This window comes from Perissodus microlepis, chromosome 19 (assembly GCF_051167445.1).
Source record: "Perissodus microlepis isolate ML-2025 ecotype Zambia chromosome 19, ASM5116744v1, whole genome shotgun sequence".
In the NCBI taxonomy this organism is placed as follows: Eukaryota; Metazoa; Chordata; class Actinopteri; order Cichliformes; family Cichlidae; genus Perissodus; species Perissodus microlepis.
In genome coordinates, this window is record NC_140479.1 from 5902616 (window position 1) to 5929041 (window position 26426).

The following is a 26426-nucleotide window of genomic DNA, read 5'->3' on the forward strand; positions in this document are numbered from 1 at the left end:
TGCTGTATCTTAATTGGATTAAGGAACTATGTTTGTCATAATTAATGGCTTCTTAACCTCTCTATTCAAGGAACTTAATCAAAGAAGTAAACAAAAACTGCCTGATAACCAGTCGTCAGAGAACCTGCAGGAGACAAAGGCCTCTGTGGTGGCACCGCCACGAAAAAGCAAGCGCTCATCTGAGAAAAAAACAGTTTATCCTACTTCTGCTTCAACATCTGTGGTGATACAAAGCTATACTACTTCTGAAGAACCACAGACCAAAACTGTAAGGTTAGATATCACAGGTGAGCCTGTTACAAATGAGGCAAATAAGCCTGCTTCTGAGGAACCCACTGTGATGCACAAGGTCACTGAAACTCCTGCTGTTACTGAAGAAACTGAAATTGAACATCTGTATGCTGAAAATAAAACCAAGGATGAGGAAGAGAATAAGCAAAAGCCTAGTAGTGAGAAATCACCAATGACTGGAAAGCAAACTAAAGTGGATGTGGAAAAAAGTGAAATCATTCAAAAAGGTAAGAAGTCCAAGAGTTTTGAGGTCTCTCAGCTTGCAGAGCCAATGTTTCCACTGGAAAAAGTTGCTAGTGTGCAGTCAACAGAGACCAAAGGTGAATCAGACAAGTATAACGTAACATCAGAGTCAGCTGAAACACCTATGGAAAAATCTAGATTATTGCCTATGACGAGAAAATCAAAGAGCGCAGAACTTTGCTTTGATCTTGGTGATACTGAGTTACCTCAGACTAGGGAAGATCCTCAAAGCAAAACTTCTTCTTTGGACTTTAATGGCGAGAACAAAGGTTTTGTTACTGAAAAGAAAAAACCTATACCTGCTGGGTCTTCAACTCCAACTCCAAATATGCCAGAAAAAATAGCTGAAATAACTGATACAGAAAAAGGCCAATTTTCACCAAGCACAGGAAAGTCAAAGGCTTTAATGAGTTCTCCAGAATTCCCTTCAGTGGCACAGACACAATCCAAGAAACAGCCTGAAAATCAGACATCACCATCAGTTCCGAATGTTATCAAAGAACCAAGTGAAAAAGAAACTGAAAGTAAAAAGCCAGATTTACATGGAGTTATGGATAGTGGAAGAGCTGAAACTACTGATGAAAACTTGATAGAGGTTTCAATAATGGACACAAAGTCAGGGCATCCAAAGGTTTATCTTGATCTTGCTAACAAAGATCACAATCCAACTACAATACAACATGAGAGTGAAATATCATTCTTGCCTACCACAAAGCCAACTGAGACAAAGGAAGAGCCAGATAGTCAGAAATGTCCTTTATCTCCAGAAGATGCAACTGCAACAACAGAAATTACTGCTTTCAATGAAGGAAAGCGTTCCCCATCCAAAAGAAAGTCAAAGAATCGTAAAGCTTCCTCGGAACTTATTAGTATGGATTTGCCTAAGACCTTGAAAGAACCTGAATCTGCGTGTTCCACCAAGGAAGCAAAAAATACCACTTTGGAAAGAACTGAAGTCCCCCCAACCAGCAAATCTTCTGAGAGTCTTGTAGAGTGCAAGAAAATAGAGAAAGAAACAGAAATGGAAAACGCAGCTTTAAATGTACAGGTGATTACTGAAAAAACTGAAACTGTTGCTGTAGAGTCAACGGCATTTTCACCAAGTGAAAGACAACCAGAGATTCCAAAGGTTTCTCTTGAGCTTGCAATCAAGGACCAGATTCCAACTACAAAGGAGCATGACAGTGAAACGCTGTCAGTCTCATCCACACAGCGCTCACCACCCAAAAGAAAGTCAAAGAGTCGTAAAGCTTCCTCGGAACTTATTAGTACGGATTTGCCTGAGACTTTGAAAGAATCTGAATCTGTGGGTTCCACCGGGGAAGCTAAGATTACCACTTTGGAAAAACCTGAAGCCCTCCAAACAAAGAAAACTTCAGAGTGTCTTGTGGAGTCTGAGGACACAGAGAAAGAAAGTGGAAGGGAAAAGATAGCCTTGCATTTACAGGTGATTACTAGAAAAACTGAAACTGTTGCTGTAGAGTCAACTGAACTTTCACCAAGTGAAAGAAAACCAGAGATTCCAAAGGTTTCTCTTGAGCTTGCAATCAAGGACCAGATTCCAACTACAAAGGAGCATGACAGTGAAACGCTGTCAGTCTCATCCACACAGCGCTCACCACCCAAAAGAAAGTCAAAGAGTCGTAAAGCCTCCTCGGAACTTATTAGTACGGATTTGCCTGAGACTTTGAAAGAATCTGAATCTGTGGGTTCCACCGTGGAAGCTAAGATTACCACTTTGGAAAAACCTGAAGCCCTCCAAACAAGGAAAACTTCAGAGAGTCTTGTGGAGTCTGAGGACACAGAGAAAGAAAGTGGAAGGGAAAAGATAGCCTTGCATTTACAGGTGATTACTAGAAAAACTGAAACTGTTGCTGTAGAGTCAACGGCATTTTCACCAAGTGAAAGAAAACCAGAGATTCCAAAGGTTTCTCCTGAGCTTGCAATCAAGGACCAGATTCCAACTACAAAGGAGCATGACAGTGAAACACTGTCAGTCTCATCCACACAGCGCTCACCACCCAAAAGAAAGTCAAAGAGTCGTAAAGCTTCCTCGGAACTTATTAGTACGGATTTGCCTGAGACCTTGAAAGAACCTGAATCTGTGGGTTCCACCAAGGAAGCTAAAATTACCACTTTGGAAAGACCTGAAGTCCCCCCAACCAGGAAATCTTCTGAGAGTCTTGTAGAGTCCAAGAAAATAGAGAAAGAAACTGAAATGGAAAACGCAGCTTTAAATGTACAGGTGATTACTGAAAAAACTGAAACTGTTGCTGTAGAGTCAACGGCATTTTCATCAAGTGAAAGACAACCAGAGATTCCAAAGGTTTCTCCTGATCTTGCAATCAAGGACCAGATTCCAACTCAAACAGAACATGACAATGAGATTCTGTCAGTCTCCTCTACAGAGCAAGTTACTGCTGTTGTTTTGGAAGACGTATCTCCCATACAAACTGGAGGAAAGTCAGATGATGTTGAATTTTCCATAGCTCCTGAGTCACTTCCAATCATTGAAAGACAGCCTGATGCAGAAAATGAATATACTAAGAAAGAGCTCCATAGTGTGAAATCTACTACACCTTCAGAGGTGGTCACTGTGCAGACTGAATATGCTATGGGGGAACTGACAAAGAAAGAGGAAGAGACTGATAGTCAGAGATCTCCTGTATCTCCAGAGGTTGCCACAGCAACAACAAAAATTACTGCTATGAATAAAGGAAAGCTTTCACCACCCAAGAGAAAGTCAAAGAGTCGTAAAGCTTCCTCCGAACTTATTAGTACGGATTTGCCTGAGACCTTGAAAGAACCTGAATCTGTGGGTTCCACCAAGGAAGCTAAAATTACCACTTTGGAAAGACCTGAAGTACCCCCAACCAGGAAATCTTCTGAGAGTCTTGTAGAGTGCAAGAAAATAGAGAAAGAAACAGAAATAGAAAACGCAGCTTTAAATGTACAGGTGATTACTGAAAAAACTGAAACTGTTGCTGTAGAGTCAACGGCATTTTCATCAAGTAAAAGACAACGAGAGATTCCAAAGGTTTCTCTTGAGCTTGCAATCAAGGACCAGATTCCAAATACAAAGGAGCATGACAGTGAAACGCTGTCAGTCTCATCCACACAGCGCTCACCACCCAAAAGAAAGTCAAAGAGTCGTAAAGCTTCCTCGGAACTTATTAGTACGGATTTGCCTGAGACTTTGAAAGAATCTGAATCTGTGGGTTCCACCGGGGAAGCTAAGATTACCACTTTGGAAAAACCTGAAGCCCTCCAAACAAAGAAAACTTCAGAGTGTCTTGTGGAGTCTGAGGACACAGAGAAAGAAAGTGGAAGGGAAAAGATAGCCTTGCATTTACAGGTGATTACTAGAAAAACTGAAACTGTTGCTGTAGAGTCAACTGAACTTTCACCAAGTGAAAGAAAACCAGAGATTCCAAAGGTTTCTCTTGAGCTTGCAATCAAGGACCAGATTCCAACTACAAAGGAGCATGACAGTGAAACGCTGTCAGTCTCATCCACACAGCGCTCACCACCCAAAAGAAAGTCAAAGAGTCGTAAAGCCTCCTCGGAACTTATTAGTACGGATTTGCCTGAGACTTTGAAAGAATCTGAATCTGTGGGTTCCACCGTGGAAGCTAAGATTACCACTTTGGAAAAACCTGAAGCCCTCCAAACAAGGAAAACTTCAGAGAGTCTTGTGGAGTCTGAGGACACAGAGAAAGAAAGTGGAAGGGAAAAGATAGCCTTGCATTTACAGGTGATTACTAGAAAAACTGAAACTGTTGCTGTAGAGTCAACGGCATTTTCACCAAGTGAAAGAAAACCAGAGATTCCAAAGGTTTCTCCTGAGCTTGCAATCAAGGACCAGATTCCAACTACAAAGGAGCATGACAGTGAAACACTGTCAGTCTCATCCACACAGCGCTCACCACCCAAAAGAAAGTCAAAGAGTCGTAAAGCTTCCTCGGAACTTATTAGTACGGATTTGCCTGAGACCTTGAAAGAACCTGAATCTGTGGGTTCCACCAAGGAAGCTAAAATTACCACTTTGGAAAGACCTGAAGTCCCCCCAACCAGGAAATCTTCTGAGAGTCTTGTAGAGTCCAAGAAAATAGAGAAAGAAACTGAAATGGAAAACGCAGCTTTAAATGTACAGGTGATTACTGAAAAAACTGAAACTGTTGCTGTAGAGTCAACGGCATTTTCATCAAGTGAAAGACAACCAGAGATTCCAAAGGTTTCTCCTGATCTTGCAATCAAGGACCAGATTCCAACTCAAACAGAACATGACAATGAGATTCTGTCAGTCTCCTCTACAGAGCAAGTTACTGCTGTTGTTTTGGAAGACGTATCTCCCATACAAACTGGAGGAAAGTCAGATGATGTTGAATTTTCCATAGCTCCTGAGTCACTTCCAATCATTGAAAGACAGCCTGATGCAGAAAATGAATATACTAAGAAAGAGCTCCATAGTGTGAAATCTACTACACCTTCAGAGGTGGTCACTGTGCAGACTGAATATGCTATGGGGGAACTGACAAAGAAAGAGGAAGAGACTGATAGTCAGAGATCTCCTGTATCTCCAGAGGTTGCCACAGCAACAACAAAAATTACTGCTATGAATAAAGGAAAGCTTTCACCACCCAAGAGAAAGTCAAAGAGTCGTAAAGCTTCCTCCGAACTTATTAGTACGGATTTGCCTGAGACCTTGAAAGAACCTGAATCTGTGGGTTCCACCAAGGAAGCTAAAATTACCACTTTGGAAAGACCTGAAGTACCCCCAACCAGGAAATCTTCTGAGAGTCTTGTAGAGTGCAAGAAAATAGAGAAAGAAACAGAAATAGAAAACGCAGCTTTAAATGTACAGGTGATTACTGAAAAAACTGAAACTGTTGCTGTAGAGTCAACGGCATTTTCATCAAGTAAAAGACAACGAGAGATTCCAAAGGTTTCTCTTGAGCTTGCAATCAAGGACCAGATTCCAAATACAAAGGAGCATGACAGTGAAACGCTGTCAGTCTCATCCACACAGCGCTCACCACCCAAAAGAAAGTCAAAGAGTCGTAAAGCTTCCTCGGAACTTATTAGTACGGATTTGCCTGAGACTTTGAAAGAATCTGAATCTGTGGGTTCCACCGGGGAAGCTAAGATTACCACTTTGGAAAAACCTGAAGCCCTCCAAACAAGGAAAACTTCAAAGAGTCTTGTGGAGTCTGAGGACACAGAGAAAGAAAGTGGAAGGGAAAAGATAGCCTTGCATTTACAGGTGATTACTAGAAAAACTGAAACTGTTGCTGTAGAGTCAACGGCATTTTCACCAAGTGAAAGAAAACCAGAGATTCCAAAGGTTTCTCCTGGGCTTGCAATCAAGGACCAGATTCCAACTACAAAGGAGCATGACAGTGAAACGCTGTCAGTCTCATCCACACAGCGCTCACCACCCAAAAGAAAGTCAAAGAGTCGTAAAGCCTCCTCGGAACTTATTAGTACGGATTTGCCTGAGACTTTGAAAGAATCTGAATCTGTGGGTTCCACCGTGGAAGCTAAGATTACCACTTTGGAAAAACCTGAAGCCCTCCAAACAAGGAAAACTTCAGAGAGTCTTGTGGAGTCTGAGGACACAGAGAAAGAAAGTGGAAGGGAAAAGATAGCCTTGCATTTACAGGTGATTACTAGAAAAACTGAAACTGTTGCTGTAGAGTCAACGGCATTTTCACCAAGTGAAAGAAAACCAGAGATTCCAAAGGTTTCTCCTGAGCTTGCAATCAAGGACCAGATTCCAACTACAAAGGAGCATGACAGTGAAACACTGTCAGTCTCATCCACACAGCGCTCACCACCCAAAAGAAAGTCAAAGAGTCGTAAAGCTTCCTCGGAACTTATTAGTACGGATTTGCCTGAGACCTTGAAAGAACCTGAATCTGTGGGTTCCACCAAGGAAGCTAAAATTACCACTTTGGAAAGACCTGAAGTCCCCCCAACCAGGAAATCTTCTGAGAGTCTTGTAGAGTCCAAGAAAATAGAGAAAGAAACTGAAATGGAAAACGCAGCTTTAAATGTACAGGTGATTACTGAAAAAACTGAAACTGTTGCTGTAGAGTCAACTGCATTTTCATCAAGTGAAAGACAACCAGAGATTCCAAAGGTTTCTCCTGATCTTGCAATCAAGGACCAGATTCCAACTCAAACAGAACATGACAATGAGATTCTGTCAGTCTCCTCTACAGAGCAAGTTACTGCTGTTGTTTTGGAAGACGTATCTCCCATACAAACTGGAGGAAAGTCAGATGATGTTGAATTTTCCATAGCTCCTGAGTCACTTCCAATCATTGAAAGACAGCCTGATGCAGAAAATGAATATACTAAGAAAGAGCTCCATAGTGTGAAATCTACTACACCTTCAGAGGTGGTCACTGTGCAGACTGAATATGCTATGGGGGAACTGACAAAGAAAGAGGAAGAGACTGATAGTCAGAGATCTCCTGTATCTCCAGAGGTTGCCACAGCAACAACAAAAATTACTGCTATGAATAAAGGAAAGCTTTCACCACCCAAGAGAAAGTCAAAGAGTCGTAAAGCTTCCTCCGAACTTATTAGTACGGATTTGCCTGAGACCTTGAAAGAACCTGAATCTGTGGGTTCCACCAAGGAAGCTAAAATTACCACTTTGGAAAGACCTGAAGTACCCCCAACCAGCAAATCTTCTGAGAGTCTTGTAGAGTGCAAGATAATAGAGAAAGAAACAGAAATAGAAAACGCAGCTTTAAATGTACAGGTGATTACTGAAAAAACTGAAACTGTTGCTGTAGAGTCAACGGCATTTTCATCAAGTAAAAGACAACGAGAGATTCCAAAGGTTTCTCTTGAGCTTGCAATCAAGGACCAGATTCCAAATACAAAGGAGCATGACAGTGAAACGCTGTCAGTCTCATCCACACAGCGCTCACCACCCAAAAGAAAGTCAAAGAGTCGTAAAGCTTCCTCGGAACTTATTAGTACGGATTTGCCTGAGACTTTGAAAGAATCTGAATCTGTGGGTTCCACCGGGGAAGCTAAGATTACCACTTTGGAAAAACCTGAAGCCCTCCAAACAAGGAAAACTTCAAAGAGTCTTGTGGAGTCTGACGACACAGAGAAAGAAAGTGGAAGGGAAAAGATAGCCTTGCATTTACAGGTGATTACTAGAAAAACTGAAACTGTTGCTGTAGAGTCAACGGCATTTTCACCAAGTGAAAGAAAACCAGAGATTCCAAAGGTTTCTCCTGGGCTTGCAATCAAGGACCAGATTCCAACTACAAAGGAGCATGACAGTGAAACGCTGTCAGTCTCATCCACACAGCGCTCACCGCCCAAAAGAAAGTCAAAGACTCGTAAAGCTTCCTCGGAACTTATTAGTATGGATTTGCCTGAGACCTTGAAAGAACCTGAATCTGCGGGTTACACCGTGGAAGCTAAAATTACCACTTTGGAAAGACCTGAAGTCCCCCCAACCAGGAAATCTTCTGAGAGTCTTGTAGAGTCCAAGAAAATAGAGAAAGAAACAGAAATGGAAAACGCAGCTTTAAATGTACAGGTGATTACTGAAAAAACTGAAACTGTTGCTGTAGAGTCAACGGCATTTTCACCAAGTGAAAGACAACCAGAGATTCCAAAGGTTTCTCTTGAGCTTGCAATCAGGGACCAGATTCCAACTACAAAGGAGCATGACAGTGAAACGCTGTCAGTCTCATCCACACAGCGCTCACCACCCAAAAGAAAGTCAAAGAGTCGTAAAGCTTCCTCGGAACTTATTACTACGGATTTGCCTGAGACTTTGAAAGAATCTGAATCTGTGGGTTCCACCGGGGAAGCTAAGATTACCACTTTGGAAAAACCTGAAGCCCTCCAAACAAGGAAAACTTCAAAGAGTCTTGTGGAGTCTGAGGACACAGAGAAAGAAAGTGGAAGGGAAAAGATAGCCTTGCATTTACAGGTGATTACTAGAAAAACTGAAACTGTTGCTGTAGAGTCAACTGAACTTTCACCAAGTGAAAGAAAACCAGAGATGCCAAAGGTTTCTCCTGAGCTTGCAATCAAGGACCAGATTCCAACTCAAACAGAACATGACAATGAGATTCTGTCAGTCTCCTCTACAGAGCAAGTTACTGCTGTTGTTTTGGAAGACGTATCTCCCATACAAACTGGAGGAAATTCAGATGATGTTGAATTTTCCATAGCTCCTGAGTCACTTCCAACCATTGAAAGACAGCCTGATGCAGAAAATGAATATACTAAGAAAGAGCTCTATAGTGTGAAATCTACTACACCTTCAGAGGTGGTCACTGTGCAGACTGAATATGCTATGGGGGAACTGACAAAGAAAGAGGAAGAGACTGATAGTCAGAGATCTCCTGTATCTCCAGAGGTTGCCACAGCAACAACAAAAATTACTGCTATGAATAAAGGAAAGCTTTCACCACCCAAGAGAAAGTCAAAGAGTCGTAAAGCTTCCTCCGAACTTATTAGTACGGATTTGCCTGAGACCTTGAAAGAACCTGAATCTGTGGGTTCCACCAAGGAAGCTAAAATTACCACTTTGGAAAGACCTGAAGTACCCCCAACCAGCAAATCTTCTGAGAGTCTTGTAGAGTGCAAGAAAATAGAGAAAGAAACAGAAATGGAAAATGCAGCTTTAAATGTACAGGTGATTACTGAAAAAACTGAAACTGTTGCTGTAGAGTCAACGGCATTTTCATCAAGTGAAAGACAACCAGAGATTCCAAAGGTTTCTCTTGAGCTTGCAATCAAGGACCAGATTCCAACTACAAAGGAGCATGACAGTGAAACGCTGTCAGTCTCATCCACACAGCGCTCACCACCCAAAAGAAAGTCAAAGAGTCGTAAAGCTTCCTTGGAACTTATTAGTACGGATTTGCCTGAGACCTTGAAAGAATCTGAATCTGTGGGTTCCACCGTGGAAGCTAAGATTACCACTTTGGAAAAACCTGAAGCCCTCCAAACAAGGAAAACTTCAAAGAGTCTTGTGGAGTCTGAGGACACAGAGAAAGAAAGTGGAAGGGAAAAGATAGCCTTGCATTTACAGGTGATTACTAGAAAAACTGAAACTGTTGCTGTAGAGTCAACGGCATTTTCACCAAGTGAAAGACAAACAGAGATTCCAAAGGTTTCTCTTGAGCTTGGAATCAAGGACCAGATTCCAACTCATAGAGAACATGACAATGAGATTCTGTCAGTCTCCTCTACAGAGCAAGTTACTGCTGTTGTTTTGGAAGACGTATCTCCCATACAAACTGGAGGAAATTCAGATGATGTTGAATTTTCCATAGCTCCTGAGTCACTTCCAACCATTGAAAGACAGCCTGATGCAGAAAATGAATATACTAAGAAAGAGCTCTATAGTGTGAAATCTACTACACCTTCAGAGGTGGTCACTGTACAGACTGAATATGCTATGGGGGAACTGACAAAGAAAGAGGAAGAGACTGATAGTCAGAGATCTCCTGTATCTCCAGAGGTTGCCACAGCAACAACAAAAATTACTGCTATGAATAAAGGAAAGCTTTCACCACCCAAGAGAAAGTCCAAGAGTCGTAAAGCTTCCTCCGAACTTATTAGTACGGATTTGCCTGAGACCTTGAAAGAACCTGAATCTGTGGGTTCCACCAAGGAAGCTAAAATTACCACTTTGGAAAGACCTGAAGTACCCCCAACCAGCAAATCTTCTGAGAGTCTTGTAGAGTGCAAGAAAATAGAGAAAGAAACAGAAATGGTAAATGCAGCTTTAAATGTACAGGTGATTACTGAAAAAACTGAAACTGTTGCTGTAGAGTCAACGGCATTTTCATCAAGTAAAAGACAACCAGAGATTCCAAAGGTTTCTCTTGAGCTTGCAATCAAGGACCAGATTCCAACTACAAAGGAGCATGACAGTGAAACGCTGTCAGTCTCATCCACACAGCGCTCACCACCCAAAAGAAAGTCAAAGAGTCGTAAAGCTTCCTCGGAACTTATTAGTACGGATTTGCCTGAGACCTTGAAAGAATCTGAATCTGTGGGTTCCACCGGGGAAGCTAAGATTACCACTTTGGAAAAACCTGAAGCCCTCCAAACAAGGAAAACTTCAAAGAGTCTTGTGGAGTCTGAGGACACAGAGAAAGAAAGTGGAAGGGAAAAGATAGCCTTGCATTTACAGGTGATTACTAGAAAAACTGAAACTGTTGCTGTAGAGTCAACGGCATTTTCACCAAGTGAAAGACAAACAGAGATTCCAAAGGTTTCTCTTGAGCTTGGAATCAAGGACCAGATTCCAACTACAAAGGAGCATGACAGTGAAACGCTGTCAGTCTCATCCACACAGCGCTCACCACCCAAAAGAAAGTCAAAGAGTCGTAAAGCTTCCTCGGAACTTATTAGTACGGATTTGCCTGAGACCTTGAAAGAATCTGAATCTGTGGGTTCCACCGGGGAAGCTAAGATTACCACTTTGGAAAAACCTGAAGCCCTCCAAACAAGGAAAACTTCAAAGAGTCTTGTGGAGTCTGAGGACACAGAGAAAGAAAGTGGAAGGGAAAAGATAGCCTTGCATTTACAGGTGATTACTAGAAAAACTGAAACTGTTGCTGTAGAGTCAACTGAACTTTCACCAAGTGAAAGAAAACCAGAGATTCCAAAGGTTTCTCCTGAGCTTGCAATCAAGGACCAGATTCCAACTCATACAGAACATGACAATGAGATTCTGTCAGTCTCCTCTACAGAGCAAGTTACTGCTGTTGTTTTGGAAGACATATCTCCCATACAAACTGGAGGAAATTCAGATGATGTTGAATTTTCCATAGCTCCTGAGTCACTTCCAACCATTGAAAGACAGCCTGATGCAGAAAATGAATATACTAAGAAAGAGCTCTATAGTGTGAAATCTACTACACCTTCAGAGGTGGTCACTGTGCAGACTGAATATGCTATGGGGGAACTGACAAAGAAAGAGGAAGAGACTGATAGTCAGAGATCTCCTGTATCTCCAGAGGTTGCCACAGCAACAACAAAAATTACTGCTATGAATAAAGGAAAGCTTTCACCACCCAAGAGAAAGTCAAAGAGTCGTAAAGCTTCCTCCGAACTTATTAGTACGGATTTGCCTGAGACCTTGAAAGAACCTGAATCTGTGGGTTCCACCAAGGAAGCTAAAATTACCACTTTGGAAAGACCTGAAGTACCCCCAACCAGGAAATCTTCTGAGAGTCTTGTAGAGTGCAAGAAAATAGAGAAAGAAACAGAAATGGAAAATGCAGCTTTAAATGTACAGGTGATTACTGAAAAAACTGAAACTGTTGCTGTAGAGTCAACGGCATTTTCATCAAGTGAAAGACAACCAGAGATTCCAAAGGTTTCTCTTGAGCTTGGAATCAAGGACCAGATTCCAACTACAAAGGAGCATGACAGTGAAACGCTGTCAGTCTCATCCACACAGCGCTCACCACCCAAAAGAAAGTCAAAGAGTCGTAAAGCTTCCTCGGAACTTATTAGTACGGATTTGCCTGAGACCTTGAAAGAATCTGAATCTGTGGGTTCCACCGTGGAAGCTAAGATTACCACTTTGGAAAAACCTGAAGCCCTCCAAACAAGGAAAACTTCAAAGACTCTTGTGGAGTCTGAGGACACAGAGAAAGAAAGTGGAAGGGAAAAGATAGCCTTGCATTTACAGGTGATTACTAGAAAAACTGAAACTGTTGCTGTAGAGTCAACTGAACTTTCACCAAGTGAAAGAAAGTCAGAGAGTCCAAAAGTTTCTCTTCAGCCTGATAACAAGGCACCAGAATGCACAGCACCTCAATCTGATGCAAGAGATTCAGACACAGCGCCACAAATGCAGCCATGTCTTTCTTCTAGTTTTACAGATACAACAAATATTGCAGATTGCATTAACAAATTATGGAGTAACACAGAACAGGTTCCGAAGAGGTATTTAGTTCTTGAGCTGCCTGATCGAACAGTCCCACAATTGTTTGAGACAAACCAATATCAGCCAGACACAATAATTTCTGATAAGGAATCTACTACTTTTGCCATTGTTTCAAAGGAGCAGCCTCATGAGACAGAGACAGATGTAACAGAAATAGCCCCATCTAAGCTAAATGAGACTATGAGTCAGCAGACAGTCTCAGATACCTTACAAATACAACCTGAAGTCAACATCCAACATGACGATGGGCAAAATATTTTAGGCATTAAGGTTCAAAAGTCTCTTGAAGATGAAGCATTCAAAGCTGAAGAAATGAGTATAAAGACAAGAATACACACATCTGAAAATATAACTGTCTCAGTGCAAAAGGACCCCCAGATGCACATGGAGCACTTGACTGTACAGTGTGAGACCACACCACAAAGCAAAGTTGAGACAACCAGTGTAGAACTGCAAGTAAGCAGTGCTGAAGGGAATGATATTAAGGCTGATCAAGGCTCTAGTCAGCCTACTGCAACTGTTTTCACCTCAGAAAAACATGTGCCCATGAGCCCAGATGACAAGTCTGTTACAGGGGATAAAATCCAAGTGGAGACTAAAGTGCTTAGTTTGGACTATCAAATACCAACCAGCCATAAAACTGCAGTTGTGGTTCACCCAGAGGAAGCTACAGTCAGAGTACAGATGCAACAAATCAGCATTGAAATGCAAGATAATGTGGAGATGTATGCCTCTTCTCAACCTGCACTTCTGCAGGCAGGTGAACAAGAGAGAGTATCTGCAGAAATAAGCTTATCTGAGCAAGACACTATAAAATCAGACATGGTGATTGAGCTAGAGATCTTGAAAACCACACAGGATAGCAAAGAGGAGCTGAAGGACTACAACTTAAAAGAGGAGGTCTCTAGAAAAGATGTACTTGATTTACCCAAAAGCTTGGATGAAAAGGAAATATTGGGGGACTCTCAAGTGCGAGTTTTACATCTTGATATACCTACGAGTCATGAAGAACAGGAAAAGACATTTGTCATGACAGCAGCAGTACCAATGGCAGATACAGCTCGATCAAGTATGCAGTGGGAACAAAAAGAGACTGCAGTTCAGGTTCACCCTGAGGAGGCTACACTCATAGTCAAGGTACAACAAATCAGCACAGAAACGCCAAAGGATGTGGTTCAGAGTGACTCTACTCAAACTGTTCTGCTGCAGCCAGTTGAAACAGAGACAATATCTGCAGAAATAAGCTTATTTAAGGAAGACACTGTAAAACCACAAACGGCAATTGAGTTAGAGATCCTGGGAACCACACAGAAACCAGAGGAGCTGAAGCATTACGACTTAAAAGAGGAGGTCTCCAAAACAGATGTACCTGATGTATCCCACACTTTGGATGAAAAACTGGTTACAGGAGAGAAAAACCTTGTTGAGCCTCAAGTGCGAGTTTTACAAATAGATATACCAACCAGTAATGAAGAACAGAAACAGACGTTTGTCATGACAGCAGCCGAACCAAAGATAGATATAGCTCAATCAAGTTTGCAGTGTGAAGGAGTTCATGTACCATATGAGGAGGCTGAAGTTATAGTCAAAGTGCAACCAATCACCATGGACACACAAAAGTATCTGGATCAAAGTAATTCCTCTCAAAATGCACTCCTGCAAAGTGAAGCAGGGACAATGTCTGGAGAAATAAACATATCCAAACAAGATACTGTAAAACCAGAAAAACTGACCGAGCAGGAGCTCCTGAAAACCACACAGGACAGACCTATGATAACTAAGGAAACTGGGGTCCAAAAAGAGCGCTCTGAACTGTCAATACATAGAGGGAATGATATACCCATGAGCCTGGATGAAAAAGCAGAAAAAGTCCAAGTGGAGCCTGATGTTGTTTTACCAGCCAGCCATGAGGAGCATGAAAGATCATTTGTCTCGAAAGCAGATGTGCCAAGAACAGATATAAGTATCCAGTCTGAACATTCTCAAGTAAACAAAGATTTGACTTCAGCTGATGTTCAACCTGAACAAGAAATTAGCTTTACAATAAAGGTGCAGCAAATGAAGACTAAAATGCCAGTGGATCTCGTGGCTCAGTGTGAATCTACTCAAGCTGCACTTTTTCAGCCAGGTGAAGCAAAGAAAACACAATCTGCAGAAATAAGCTTACCTGAACAAGACACTGTAGAACCACAAACAATGATTGCACTAGAGACCTTGAAAACTGCACAGGCTAGATCAGTGGAGGTGAAGGATTACAACATAAAACAGGATGTCCCCACAAAAGATGTGCTTGATTCACTCAAAAGCTTGGATGAAAAATCAGTTGCAATAAAGCAAATTCAAGTGGAGCCTCAAGTGAAAGTTTTACAGCTGGATATACCAATCAGTCAAAAAGAACAGGAAAATATATATGTGAAGACATCAGCAGAACCAAAACCAGATACAGCTCAATTAAGTGTCCAGCGTGAAAGGGAGCTGGGAAATAAAGATGATACTTCAGCTGAGGTTACACAGGAGACTGAATTTATAATCAAAGTGCAACAAATCACCACTGATAGACAAGGGGATGTGACTCAGAGCGACTTAGGTCCACCAGCTGAAGTAGGGATAGCTTCTGCAGAAATAAACTTATCAATGCAAGACACTGTAAAACTAGAACCAGTGATTGAGCAAGAGCTCTTGAAAACCACAAAGCATAGATCTACTGTGACTAAGGAACTTGTGATCCAAGGTGAGCAACCTAAACCATATGAACTGGATGACATACCCATGAGCCTGGATGACAAGACGATTACAAAAGAGAAAGTCCTTGTTTCACCAACCAGCCAGGAGGAGGATAAAAGAACATTTGTTGTGGTAACAGATGTACCCATAGCAGATGTAGCTCATTCAAGTATCCAGTCTGAAATCATTGCAGTAAACAAAGATTTGACTGCCGCTGAAATTCAACCAGAGGAAGCTGCTAGACCAGAAGATGTGGCGCAGAGCGACTCCACTCAACCTTCTCTGCTGCAGACAAGTGAACCAGTGACAATCTCTGCAGAAATTTGCTTATCTGAAAAACATGCTGTAAAACCAGAACTGGTGACTGAGCAAGAGCTCTTGAAGACCACAGACAGCAGAACAGACATGTCTCAAATAAATATCGAATGTGATTCAGAACTTGAAAAGAAAGATGTGAGTCCAGCTGATGCTCACCCTGGGGAGGCAACAGTTGGAATGGAGGTGCAACAAATCAGCACTGAAACACAAGAAGATGTAGCTCTGGTGGACTCGACTCAACCTGCACTGCTGCCGCCAAGAAAAATAGCATCTGCAGAAATTAGCTTACCTGAGGGAGAAGCTGTACAATCAGAAACAGTAACTGAGCAAGAACTCATGAAAACTACACAGTTCTCCACAAATGTTGTGCTTGATTCACCAAAAAGTGTGGACGAACTATCAGTCACAGCAGAGAAAATCCAGGCAGAACCTCAAGTGTGTATTGTACAACTCAATATGCCAACCAGCGACAAGGAGCATGAAAGAATGTTAGTCATGACAGCAGCAGAATCAAGAACAGATACGGGTCAAACAATATTTCACGGTGAAATAGAAAAAGAACAGAAAGACAAAACAGCTGAGGTTCATCCTGAGGAGGCAGCAGTTAGAATGGAGGAGCAACAAATCATTACTGAAAGAAAAGAGGATGTTCAGTTTGACTCTGTTCAACCTGGACTGCTGGAAAACGAAGCAGTAAGTTCTACAAAAATAATTGTATCTGAGCCACACAATGTAAAATCAGAAATAGTGTCTAAGCAAGAAATCTTGAAAACCACACAAGACAGACCTATGGTGACTAAGGACCTTGTGGTCGAAGCAGAGCCCTCTGAAGCTTCAGTCACATTGAAGGAGAAACAAATTAGCGCTGAAAGACCAAAAATTGCACTTCAGAGTGACTTCACTCTAATTGCACTGAGGCAATCAAGTGAAGCAGAGACAACATCTGCACAAATAAGCTTACCTGAGCAAGACACTGTAAAACAAGAAACAGTGATTGAGCTAGAGATCTTGGAAATCGCACAGGTCAGACCTACAGGGATTAAGGAACTTGGGGTCAAAGAAGGCACCTCTAAATTGTTAATGCATGGCATGGATGATGTACCCACGAGCCTAAGTGACAAGTCTGTTACAGTAGAGGAAGTAGAGGAAACCCAGATTGAGCCTGAGGTGCTTGTTTTACAAGTAGAATTACCAACCAGTCGTCATGAGCATAAACAGACATCTTTCATGATAGAAAAAAGTGACTCCGCTCAGCCTGCTCTGCTGGAGCCAGAGGTCAGTGGAGAGCTTTTGAAAACCACAGAAGATAGACCTATGGTGACTAAGGACCTTGTGGTCCAAGCAGAGCCCTCTGAAGCTTCAGTCACAGTGAAGGAGAAACAAATTAGCGCTGAAAGACCAAAAATTGCAGCTCAGAGTGACTCCACTCAAACTACACTGAAGCAATCAAGTGAAGCAGAGACAACATCTGCACAAATAAGCTTACCTGAGCAAGACATTGTAAAACAAGAAACAGTGATTGAGCTAGAGATCTTGGAAATCGCACAGGACAGACCTACAGGGATTAAGGGACTTGGTGTCAAAGAAGGCTCTTCTAAATTGTTAATGCATGGAGTGGATGATGTACCCACGAGCCTAAGTGACAAGTCTGTTACAGTAGACGAAACCCAGATTGAGCCTGAGGTGCTTGTTTTACAAGTAGAAGTACCAACAAGTCGTCATGAGCATAAACAGACATCTTTCATGATAGAAAAAAGTGACTCTGCTCAGCCTGCTCTGCTGGAGCCAGAGGTCAGTGGAGAGCTCTTGAAAACCACAGAAGACAGACCTATTGTGACTAAGGAACTTGGCATCCAAGACAAGCACCCTAAAGTATTAACAGTGGAAGACGTACCCACGAGCCTGGATGTCAAATTTGTTAAAATAAAGAAAATTCAGATGGACCCTGAGGTGCTTGTAATACCAGCAGTTCGAGAAGAGCATGTGTCAAGAACAGATACATCTCGATCAAGTATCCAGTGTGAAAGTTCAGAAGAACACAGAGATACGAGTGCAGCTGAGGTTCTTCCTGAAGAGGCTGGAGTTAAAACCACAGTAGTAGAAGTCCAACAATTTAGGACTGAAATGAAGGAAGGTGTAGCTCAGACTGACGCAGCTCAATCTGTACTGATACATGCAGGTGAAACAGAGTCAACATGTGTAGAAATAAGTTTATCTGAACGAGACACTGTAAAACCAGAAACTCTTAATAAGTTGAAGTTCTTGAATACCACAGAGGAGAGACCAAAGGAGGTCAATCTGCAAGAGGAGTTTGTAACTAAAGATGTACTTGATACACCCAAAGGCCAGCATGAAGTGTCTGTTACAGTGGAAAAACTCAGCATGGGGTCTAGCGTACCCACTCTACAGCCAAATATACCGGCCACCATAACCACATCTGTTGTGATAGCAACAAGTAGAAGGACTGACAGTGATCAAACAACTACGAAGTCTGAAAAAATAACACAAACCCAAGAGCTTAGGTCTCTTGAAGCAGAGAAAGAAAAGCCTGCATCTGAGATGAATAAAGCAGATGCTCCAAAAAGCTTTACCAAACTCCTGTCAGAACCAGTTGTGTATCCTAAAGTCCAAACAGATGCAACAAATAGGAAAGAAGAAGAAGAGAAGCAGAAGAAGAAAATTCAAGAAAAGGAAAAAGAAAGAAGCACCAGTGTAGAACCGCCAATCAGCATAAGCACAACAACCACCACCACTACCATGGAGGCCACTGAAACAAGGCTTAAGAAACTGCCACAGGTATGTTATAAGGGCTATGATGACCTATTTTTCTATGATAAAGTGCAATTATGTTAACCCTGCATCATATATAGACTAATGCATAGCCTACATGTAAAACATGAACTTGTCTACCAAAGCCAGTCCAGAAAAGCCTTCAATCTTGCAAAGGGAAGCTCTTGATTGCTAAAAGAAGTTGCATTATGCAGAGGTCTTTCAAAAAACAAATGTAATTTCTCAATTGATGTATGATTTCACTTCTTCAGCGTTAATGGCCTCACCTGTTAGTCAAGTCTTATTTAATACAACTTAATGTTTTTGTAAAATTTGGTCACAAAGAGCAGCGGTCCGCAACCATTTTTGCGCCATGGACCGGTTTATGTCCGACAATATTTTCACGGACCGGCCTTTACGGTGTTGCGGATAAATCCAACAAAATTAACCTGGCACCAAAAAAAAGAAGAAGATTTATTCATAACACACTGGAAAAGACCTAGGGAAGCCAACGATAAAAACCAATAAAAACCCCGAAAACCATAAATTTCACACCCGAGCCTCAACTATCATGGCACGGTACCAAGCGACTCCGGTCCGTGACCCAGGGATTGGGGACCGCTGACATAGAGTATATATGTGCATTAATACCTAGTTTCATGTCCATTATAGGAACAAGTATTCAGTACTGACACATCACTGCAGGTGCTTCAGATATCATCAGCTGATACTGTACTGGGTGAAGAACCCCATTTGAAAGGACTAACCCCTCAAGAAAACAAAATAGACGCAAATGACATGGAAACTGAGAAAACAGTACTGGAGTCACCAGGAGAACCATCCATTTTGACAGCGATACAGCTACTCAAAGACATGGGACCTAGCAGTCAACTCATTGAGGTAAAATAAATATTATCTGTCATTGGCTCTGTGTTTTTGAACCAAGAAAGTCACAGAAGTTATAAATGGTCACTTTCTATATGTAGGATTAAAATACAGAATAATCTTTAAAATAAAGTGGTGATGAACATGACAACATAATTACTGGCTGAAATGTAGATCATAATTCTTAGTTATTTTGACTCTTTTTTTAATCCTCTTTCACATCAGTTCAGTTCAATCCAGTTTTAGATATATGAAGTAAACTCAAGAAAAACCTCAAAGCAGAGTTTGCACAGGTTGTTTGTGAGAGCTTTGAGGCATCTTATATGGTCAAGACATGTCTTACTCTGTAGATAGGATCATAACAATTCCTCCTTCAAACTGTTTTTTTCTGATATATATTTTCATATAGGCCCTAAATTAAATAACAAAACCAAAGCTTGTGCCTTAACAAATCCTGTTCTGCATCTGACGTGTCTTTCTGTCTGAAGGGTAAACCACTTGAGGATGCTCCAGAGGTTCTGATTTCATCTACCAGTAACATGGACAGTCATCTAAGTAGGGTTATATCTAAACTCCTGAACTGCAAGAACCGCTCAGCTGAGCTGAGCCCAACAGCCATGGCCCAGCAGATGGAGGAGGCTCAGGTGAGATTATGCAGCATGAATCACTAGAAAAACATCCATGGTGCTAAAGTGCCTCCTTATTATTATTATTGTTGTTGTTATTATTATTATTATTATTATTAATAATAATAATAATAATAATAATAATAATAATATTTTTTAAAAATCATGATAATCGTAATAATAAAACATTTTACAGAGCATTTTCACAGTAGGCCCTTGTGTTCGCAATTCAAATAACAATGAACCTGAGTTCACAGAAGGTCAGATAAGCTCATTCTGAATTTAAAATTCAGCCTTTGTGTGTCTCACTCTTGCCTGCTGCATACAGGAGTGCAGAGCGGCTGCCCTGGCCCAGGTAGCATTGCTCTCTCAGTTGAGAGGGGCTGTTGCTGAGAATAGGGACACTCTGGAGCATCTGGAGGACCAGTGGAGCAGTGCTGCCCAGGATGCAGCTAATATTATTCAGAGTAAGGAGGCTCAGCTGCAGATGGTGACTGATTATTGCCAGCACATCCAAACAGCTAAGAATGCGGTGGACAAAGCAACCGCAGAACTGGACACTCTTCAAACGTGAGTTGCCATCCAATGGTTTCATTTTAGTCTTTAATACTTGTATTTTAAGATATTTTAACACTTTTTATTGCACACATTGTCATCTTCCTTTGTCTGTAAAGCTAACTGATAAGCCCCTAAAATCTTTTACAATTTGTTGCGGCAAACTTTTTGTTGTTTTTCTTTCAGATCCCCTCAGGAGAGCAGCTCCAAGGAGGCAGAGCGACTAGGCTCCTTACAAAGAAGTATGGAGGAGAACAGAACAGCACTTGGGGAGCTGCTTGTGACCCATAGCAAATTGTGCCCCCACCTTACCCGGTATGAGCAAGCAATTGCAGAGACTGAGCAGAAGAACTTACAAGAGAGGTGGAGAGTTCTGGAAAGAACTGTGGAGAGTATGCTTCATCACACACATGTCCGTTCTCACAAGACCAGCAACCTCCTGTCAGAGTTATCAGATTTGCAGGAACACTTGGAAATGATCATTAAAGACTTTGAAGCCAAGTTTCCATCAGTTACTCAGTGGAACTGCAAGAAGGCTCGACAGCTGATGGAGGCAAACGCTGAGGTTAAAGCAGCCCAGCAGAAGTACCTCCATTTACAACAGCTGTCAGAGCTGTTGCTATTTAGCCCACAGTGGGAGATGGAAACAAAGGAGATCCATCAGGGACTCCAGAGAGTTAAGGACAAAATTTCTCATACAGAGGAACTTTTGGCTGCCCAAACCCTGAACAGCAACAGCCCTATCATGGAGAAAATTGTCATAGTGATGAGGGAAGGCCTGGCCTGGGCCAGGCAGACAGAGAGTGATATTGAGGGCAGGAAAAAGAGAGTAGCTCTTCTCCCTGAGGAAGTTCACCGGCAGCTCAGGGATCTGAAGAAGCTGCAATCTGAGGTGATGGCCAAACAAGGTCAGCTGGAGTCACTGGCGGAGGAAATGACTGAGCTCCTTCCACAGCTGGACCAGGTTGAAGAGGTGCCTATGGTGCAGAGTCTTCTGAAATGTCTTGAAGAACTCTCAAAGTCCACCAATGAGAAGCTGTCCAAAGCTGTGAAAGAGGTGGAATCAGGACTACAGACCAGAGAAAAGCTATCTGAACAGATTGCCGATTTAGACTCCTGGGTTGTGGCTCATCTGCAAAGAGAAGCGTCCCGGGGTCCAGACAGTGAGCTCAGGAGCCCTGCTGAACTTGATCGCAGAACCCGCCAAATTCAAGAAACCCTGGATGAGGCTGAGAAGCAGGAAGCAGTCTGTGAGGCTCTTTTTATTAAGAGCAAAGATATCACTTCTGAATTCAGTGTCACAGAGAACTGTCAGCTTTTTGACAAGCTTACCAACCTCCAGGAGAATATCAGAACCATTAGCAGCCAAGAGAAAAATAACAAGAAGGAGCTGAATGAACTCACCCAGACTTTAGATTCAAGCAAGAAAAAACTTGTCACTGTTGAAAACAGTCTAAGGCAGATGTTGGTGGATCTAAGCAGACACAGGTTCCCCATTACAAGAGAGTCCCTGCAAGCTTTAGAGCCTTTCAAGCACATGATTTTGGAACACAAGTCGCAAGTTGACCTCCTGCAACCCTGGATTCCCAATGAGAAGACAAAAGAACTGAACTCTGTCATCTCTGAGCTGCACAGCAAAATGTATGCCCTAGAAATGAAAGCCAAGGACCAAGAGAGGTACCTAAACATGAGGCAATGCGTCGAGGATCTCAGGGAAAGCATTCAGGAACAGGTGCACCAGACAAAAGAAGATGGCAATGACACAGACGAGAAGTACAGAATCTGTCAGAACCTTCTTATCCAGTTTCACCTGATGAAGGGATTGTGTGAAGAGGCTCGCTCAAAACTACACACAATCTCTGCTGACCTCTACCCTTCACAGCTGACTGCAGAGCAACAAAGGCTTAAGCAAAATGAGGAGAGTCTTAGCACCTTGGAGATGACACTCTATAACAACCTCAGCATCATTGAGTGGAACCTGCTGATGGACCTGGACCTGGAATCAGAGAGGAAAGCCACTAAGGCCTTCCTCTTAAAGACCCAGAAAGAGTTTGAGAAACTTCCCACGTTGGAGCCAAATGACACAGCAATTAACAGAGAATATGAGAGAGTGGTGTCTCTGACAAAGACTGTGGAGTCAAGAATGAGAGCACTGGGGGTGCTGGAGCAAAAGAAGGGAAAGAAAAAAAGAAGTGGATCTCAAGACTTGATGGACTTGAAGAATGCAGTCCTCGGTCAATGTGAATCCCACATGGCAAGTAGTGTTGAGTATTTCTCAATTTGTTTTTGCAGTATTTTCTTTTAATTGCTTTGTAATAAGCTTAGCCAATCAGAGTGAAGCATATGAAAGAATATTTACTATGCAATACAGCTGAATTAAGCCTCCACAATAGTTAGATTTAGCGACAAATTTGTTCATTTGTGTCTTTATGTGCCAGTAGGTATAAATATAAAATAACAATTTCAAACTTAGAGAGCATCAGCAATACTACACCATATTTGGTAGAGCAGTATGGAGCAAACACCCTTTCAGTCTTGTCATTTTGAATACAGTCTATACAAACAATGTGTTCTTTTTCACAGTTTTAAAGGTTATTCAATGTTCAGTTTGATAGAACAAACCACAAAAGCAAAATACAAAGCAAATGAATTACGCAGATGGTTTAAAAAAAATCTACACTATGGAGTGAACCTGCCAATCTGAAAAAATGTGTTGTTTGTTTTCCTATTGTTTTAGGAGAACATCACTCAGGCCAGGGAGTCACTGAGAAGCTACACCTGTTCTGTTAAACAGGCTGTACAGTTCCTGAGGGATATTGAGGTGTCTATGCTGCCACCTCAGGGCTCTGCTGGGGTCTGCGGTGACAGAGTCGAGGAGACCCAGCAGGCTTTGGCCTCACTCCAGCAGCAATTTCAAATTCATGTAGAACAGCTCCAAGACCAGACTGCTCTGCATCCATACCTGTCCCCACTGAAGGTGGAGCAGCTCCAAGAGAGCATTCTGAGCCAACTCCTGGTGATGATGTCCACTCTCCAGGCAAAGGGCCATGTAAAGTTGGAGTGTCTCAGCAGGTACTCAGCTCAGTCCTAAAAGTCAGATTTATCTTACTGAAAAGCTTTTTTTGGTAGAAGTGTGTGATTGCACATGCAAAGATAAAACAAAGAAATAATGATAGTTATCTTTCTTCTTATTAGTTTTGCTAAAATAGCAAATACTTTTGGTTTCATCTGACCACGGAACTTTCTCCCAAGCCCTCTCTGATCATTTAGCTGTTCACTGGCAAACTTAAGACAGACCTGTACGTGTGGCTTCTTGAGCAAGGGGACCTTGCAGGTGCCACAAGATTTCAGTCCATTACAGTGTAACGGGTTACCAATGGTGTTCTTGGTGACTGGTTCCATCTGCTTTCAGATCGTTAACAAGCTCCTTCCCTGTAGTTTTGAGCTTATCCACCCTCCTTCTCATGATCATCCTCATTTCGCGAGACAAGATGTTGCATGGAGCTCCAGACTGAGGGACACTGATAATCATTTATATTTCCTCCATTTACAAATGATCACACCAACAGTTGTCAACTTCTTCCTGTTCACTCATTGAGCTAAACTGGTGCCCACAAGTAACAGTTATTTATCAAAAAAAAAAAAAAAAACTTCACTCGCTGCATTGCAAATACTTTTTTTTCTTGTTTAGCTATTTAGCATTTTTCAAACACCACTTTACTACATTTACTAAACAGTCATTGCACGATAGAGACTACAAGACCTGCAAATGGCATTAAGCCGCAGAGCCTTTGTGAATGTGAGCCCTTATTTTAAATCTGACACTAAAAGATCAACATATTTGTCTTTCAGGTGTGCAGAGCAGCACAGAAATTACATCAAGTGCAAAGAAGAAATCATGCAGACCGTAAAGAGTACAGCGAACAGGCTCTTACAGCTCATCACTCAGAAGGTCACCTGTCTCACTGACTGCACTGACCAGGAGGCAAATCTTAGAGTGAGTATAAACCTCCTCTGAAAAAACTTTAATGCTTTTGTGGATAAAAGTTGAAAATTTCCACACAGAAACAGAATTCATTTTTACTGATACCCCTAATCAGGCACTTGCAGAGGAGATGGAGACCCTCCTGAGACGTCTGGAAGAGCTGCAGGAGTGGTGTTCAGAGCAGAGCTGTCGCGGAAGCAGGGAGACCACCATGACTTGTATCTGGAGATGGGTATTAAGACTACGTCACTGCACACAGGAGCTGACAACTCGTAGCAAACAGAGAATCAGAGAATGGAGTGATATGTCAGACAGCGTAAGTTTACATTGACATGTGTTTTGAGCATTTTTGAGCATGCTTAGCTAACCCTAATTATAAATGGCCAATTTTGTTGGGTTCTTCCTCTCAGGTGGAGAAGGCCTCTGTGTTACTGCAGGGAGTGGAGGCAGAGCTTCCTGACAGCTCCAAGGTGAAGGCATCTACCGAGGAGCTTCAGGACGTGCTGCAGTCCTGGGAACAGTACCAGGACAGGCTGGACTGTGAACACAGAGCGCTGTCTGCACTGGAACTGCGCACTGCCAGGCTGCTGGGTGTCCCTGCCCACCTGGAGCAGGCTCCTCCTATTCCACTCTGTCAGCAGCTGCAAGCAATGCAGGGCCGATATGACAAGTGAGATATTGTTTGATGTGCAACTCATTATTCTGTTTTCAAGTTTTTACTCCCTTTATGTTTTGATGTACTCTAAATGAAATTACAGTCCAAGTTTGAAATTTGCAACTTCTACCAACATGCATAACTGTGCAGGTAATTACAACCACCAAAATAATCTTTTGACTCCAGCAGCAAAATCAGATCCATTTAATCCTGGAACATTCACCATACAAAGGCTGAAAGACCTGACTTAAAGCTATCATTGTGGCTCTGGACAATGTGTGGTCTCGTGTATAATCCATCTGTAATAAAAGAAGAGCAGTGTGATGTTTCTAAAAAGGAGGACTTTCTCCGTCCTACAAGACACATATGTGTTTAGTGATGCAGTATGCTTGAGAAAGAAGAGGAGTTTTATAGTATTAAGAAGGCATTGATACTTTTCCTGACAAACTTTAATTGCTCTCCTCTTTCATATGCATAAATGAGCCATGTTCATTATGATCTCTGTTCTTTAGGCACACAGAGACTAAGTTACCCATAAGTCCTGGTTAAGCAGTCAGCTTTAAGTAGGTTAGTCATAGAAGGCGATTGGTGTGTAAGGTCTTCCCAGCTTACACTTGGCATTAGGACCCATATGTTGTATTCAATAGTCATGTTGTATTCAGTCATTTTCTTATGGATGTTAGGTAAGCAGCCGTAAAGTTGCTTAGCTTCTGTTTAAATGGCTGGATGTTTGTGTGTTTTCACAGTGTGAAGCAGAGAAGCAGGGAGGGTTTGCAGGCAGCTAGGCAGGAGCTGGAGGACAGAGAAAAGGTGCGAGAGGAGCTGCAGGGTATCCGGGTTTGGCTGAAGGCTGCTGCATCTCTTCTGACAGAGATGGAGCAGAGCAGCAGCACACAGGAGCTACAGGTGAGACTCTTGAGTTATTGTTTGGCAGAGTTACATCACACCTGCACAAGGTTTTCTGGAGTTCCTTGAAGTTCCTTCTAAAACTTGCTTTACATTTCAATACATTAAGTGTGATAACACAACTTGCCATTAATTTTTTCACAAGGGCACACAAAATTCATTCATTTTCTGACAGAGTAGTTTTTGTGAATGGTCATGCCAGTCATTGAACCTTGTAAGGTTACATAGCCTAGATCTGTCTTAATTTTTGAATGATACCATAAGTTTTGCATGTCAATGACTAAAATCCACCATGAGTTGGAAATGCAGTTATATTCCTCCCCAAAAGAATTTTGGAGATGAGGAAATCATCCCCAACTGCGAATTAAACCTTTGTAGAGAAAAGAAAACACTAGTGAAATTTAAGTGTTTCTAATTAGGCAAGCCATTCCTCTGGTTCACTGAAGGACCTCTGGGTATATCGAGGTCCCACTTTGTAATCCTCTAATCTAAAAACACATCAGTGTGCTCACA

At 42.0% G+C, this 26426-nt stretch overlaps 1 protein-coding gene across 8 annotated transcripts in view; it reads left to right on the plus strand.

The window, feature by feature from the left end:
• Nucleotides 1-26426, plus strand: part of syne2b (spectrin repeat containing, nuclear envelope 2b) — a 124322-nt gene that overhangs the window by 30945 nt on the left and 66951 nt on the right. For all 8 annotated transcript variants that reach the window (XM_084914302.1, XM_084914306.1, XM_084914305.1 and 5 more), the window contains 10 exons: nucleotides 71-18328; nucleotides 18974-19201; nucleotides 19675-19830; nucleotides 20141-20382; nucleotides 20554-22621; nucleotides 23105-23439; nucleotides 24220-24364; nucleotides 24468-24668; nucleotides 24763-25022; nucleotides 25754-25913. In XM_084914302.1, the coding sequence (XP_084770428.1) occupies nucleotides 71-18328; nucleotides 18974-19201; nucleotides 19675-19830; nucleotides 20141-20382; nucleotides 20554-22621; nucleotides 23105-23439; nucleotides 24220-24364; nucleotides 24468-24668; nucleotides 24763-25022; nucleotides 25754-25913 (22053 nt within the window). The remainder of the gene's footprint in view (nucleotides 1-70; nucleotides 18329-18973; nucleotides 19202-19674; nucleotides 19831-20140; nucleotides 20383-20553; nucleotides 22622-23104; nucleotides 23440-24219; nucleotides 24365-24467; nucleotides 24669-24762; nucleotides 25023-25753; nucleotides 25914-26426) is intronic.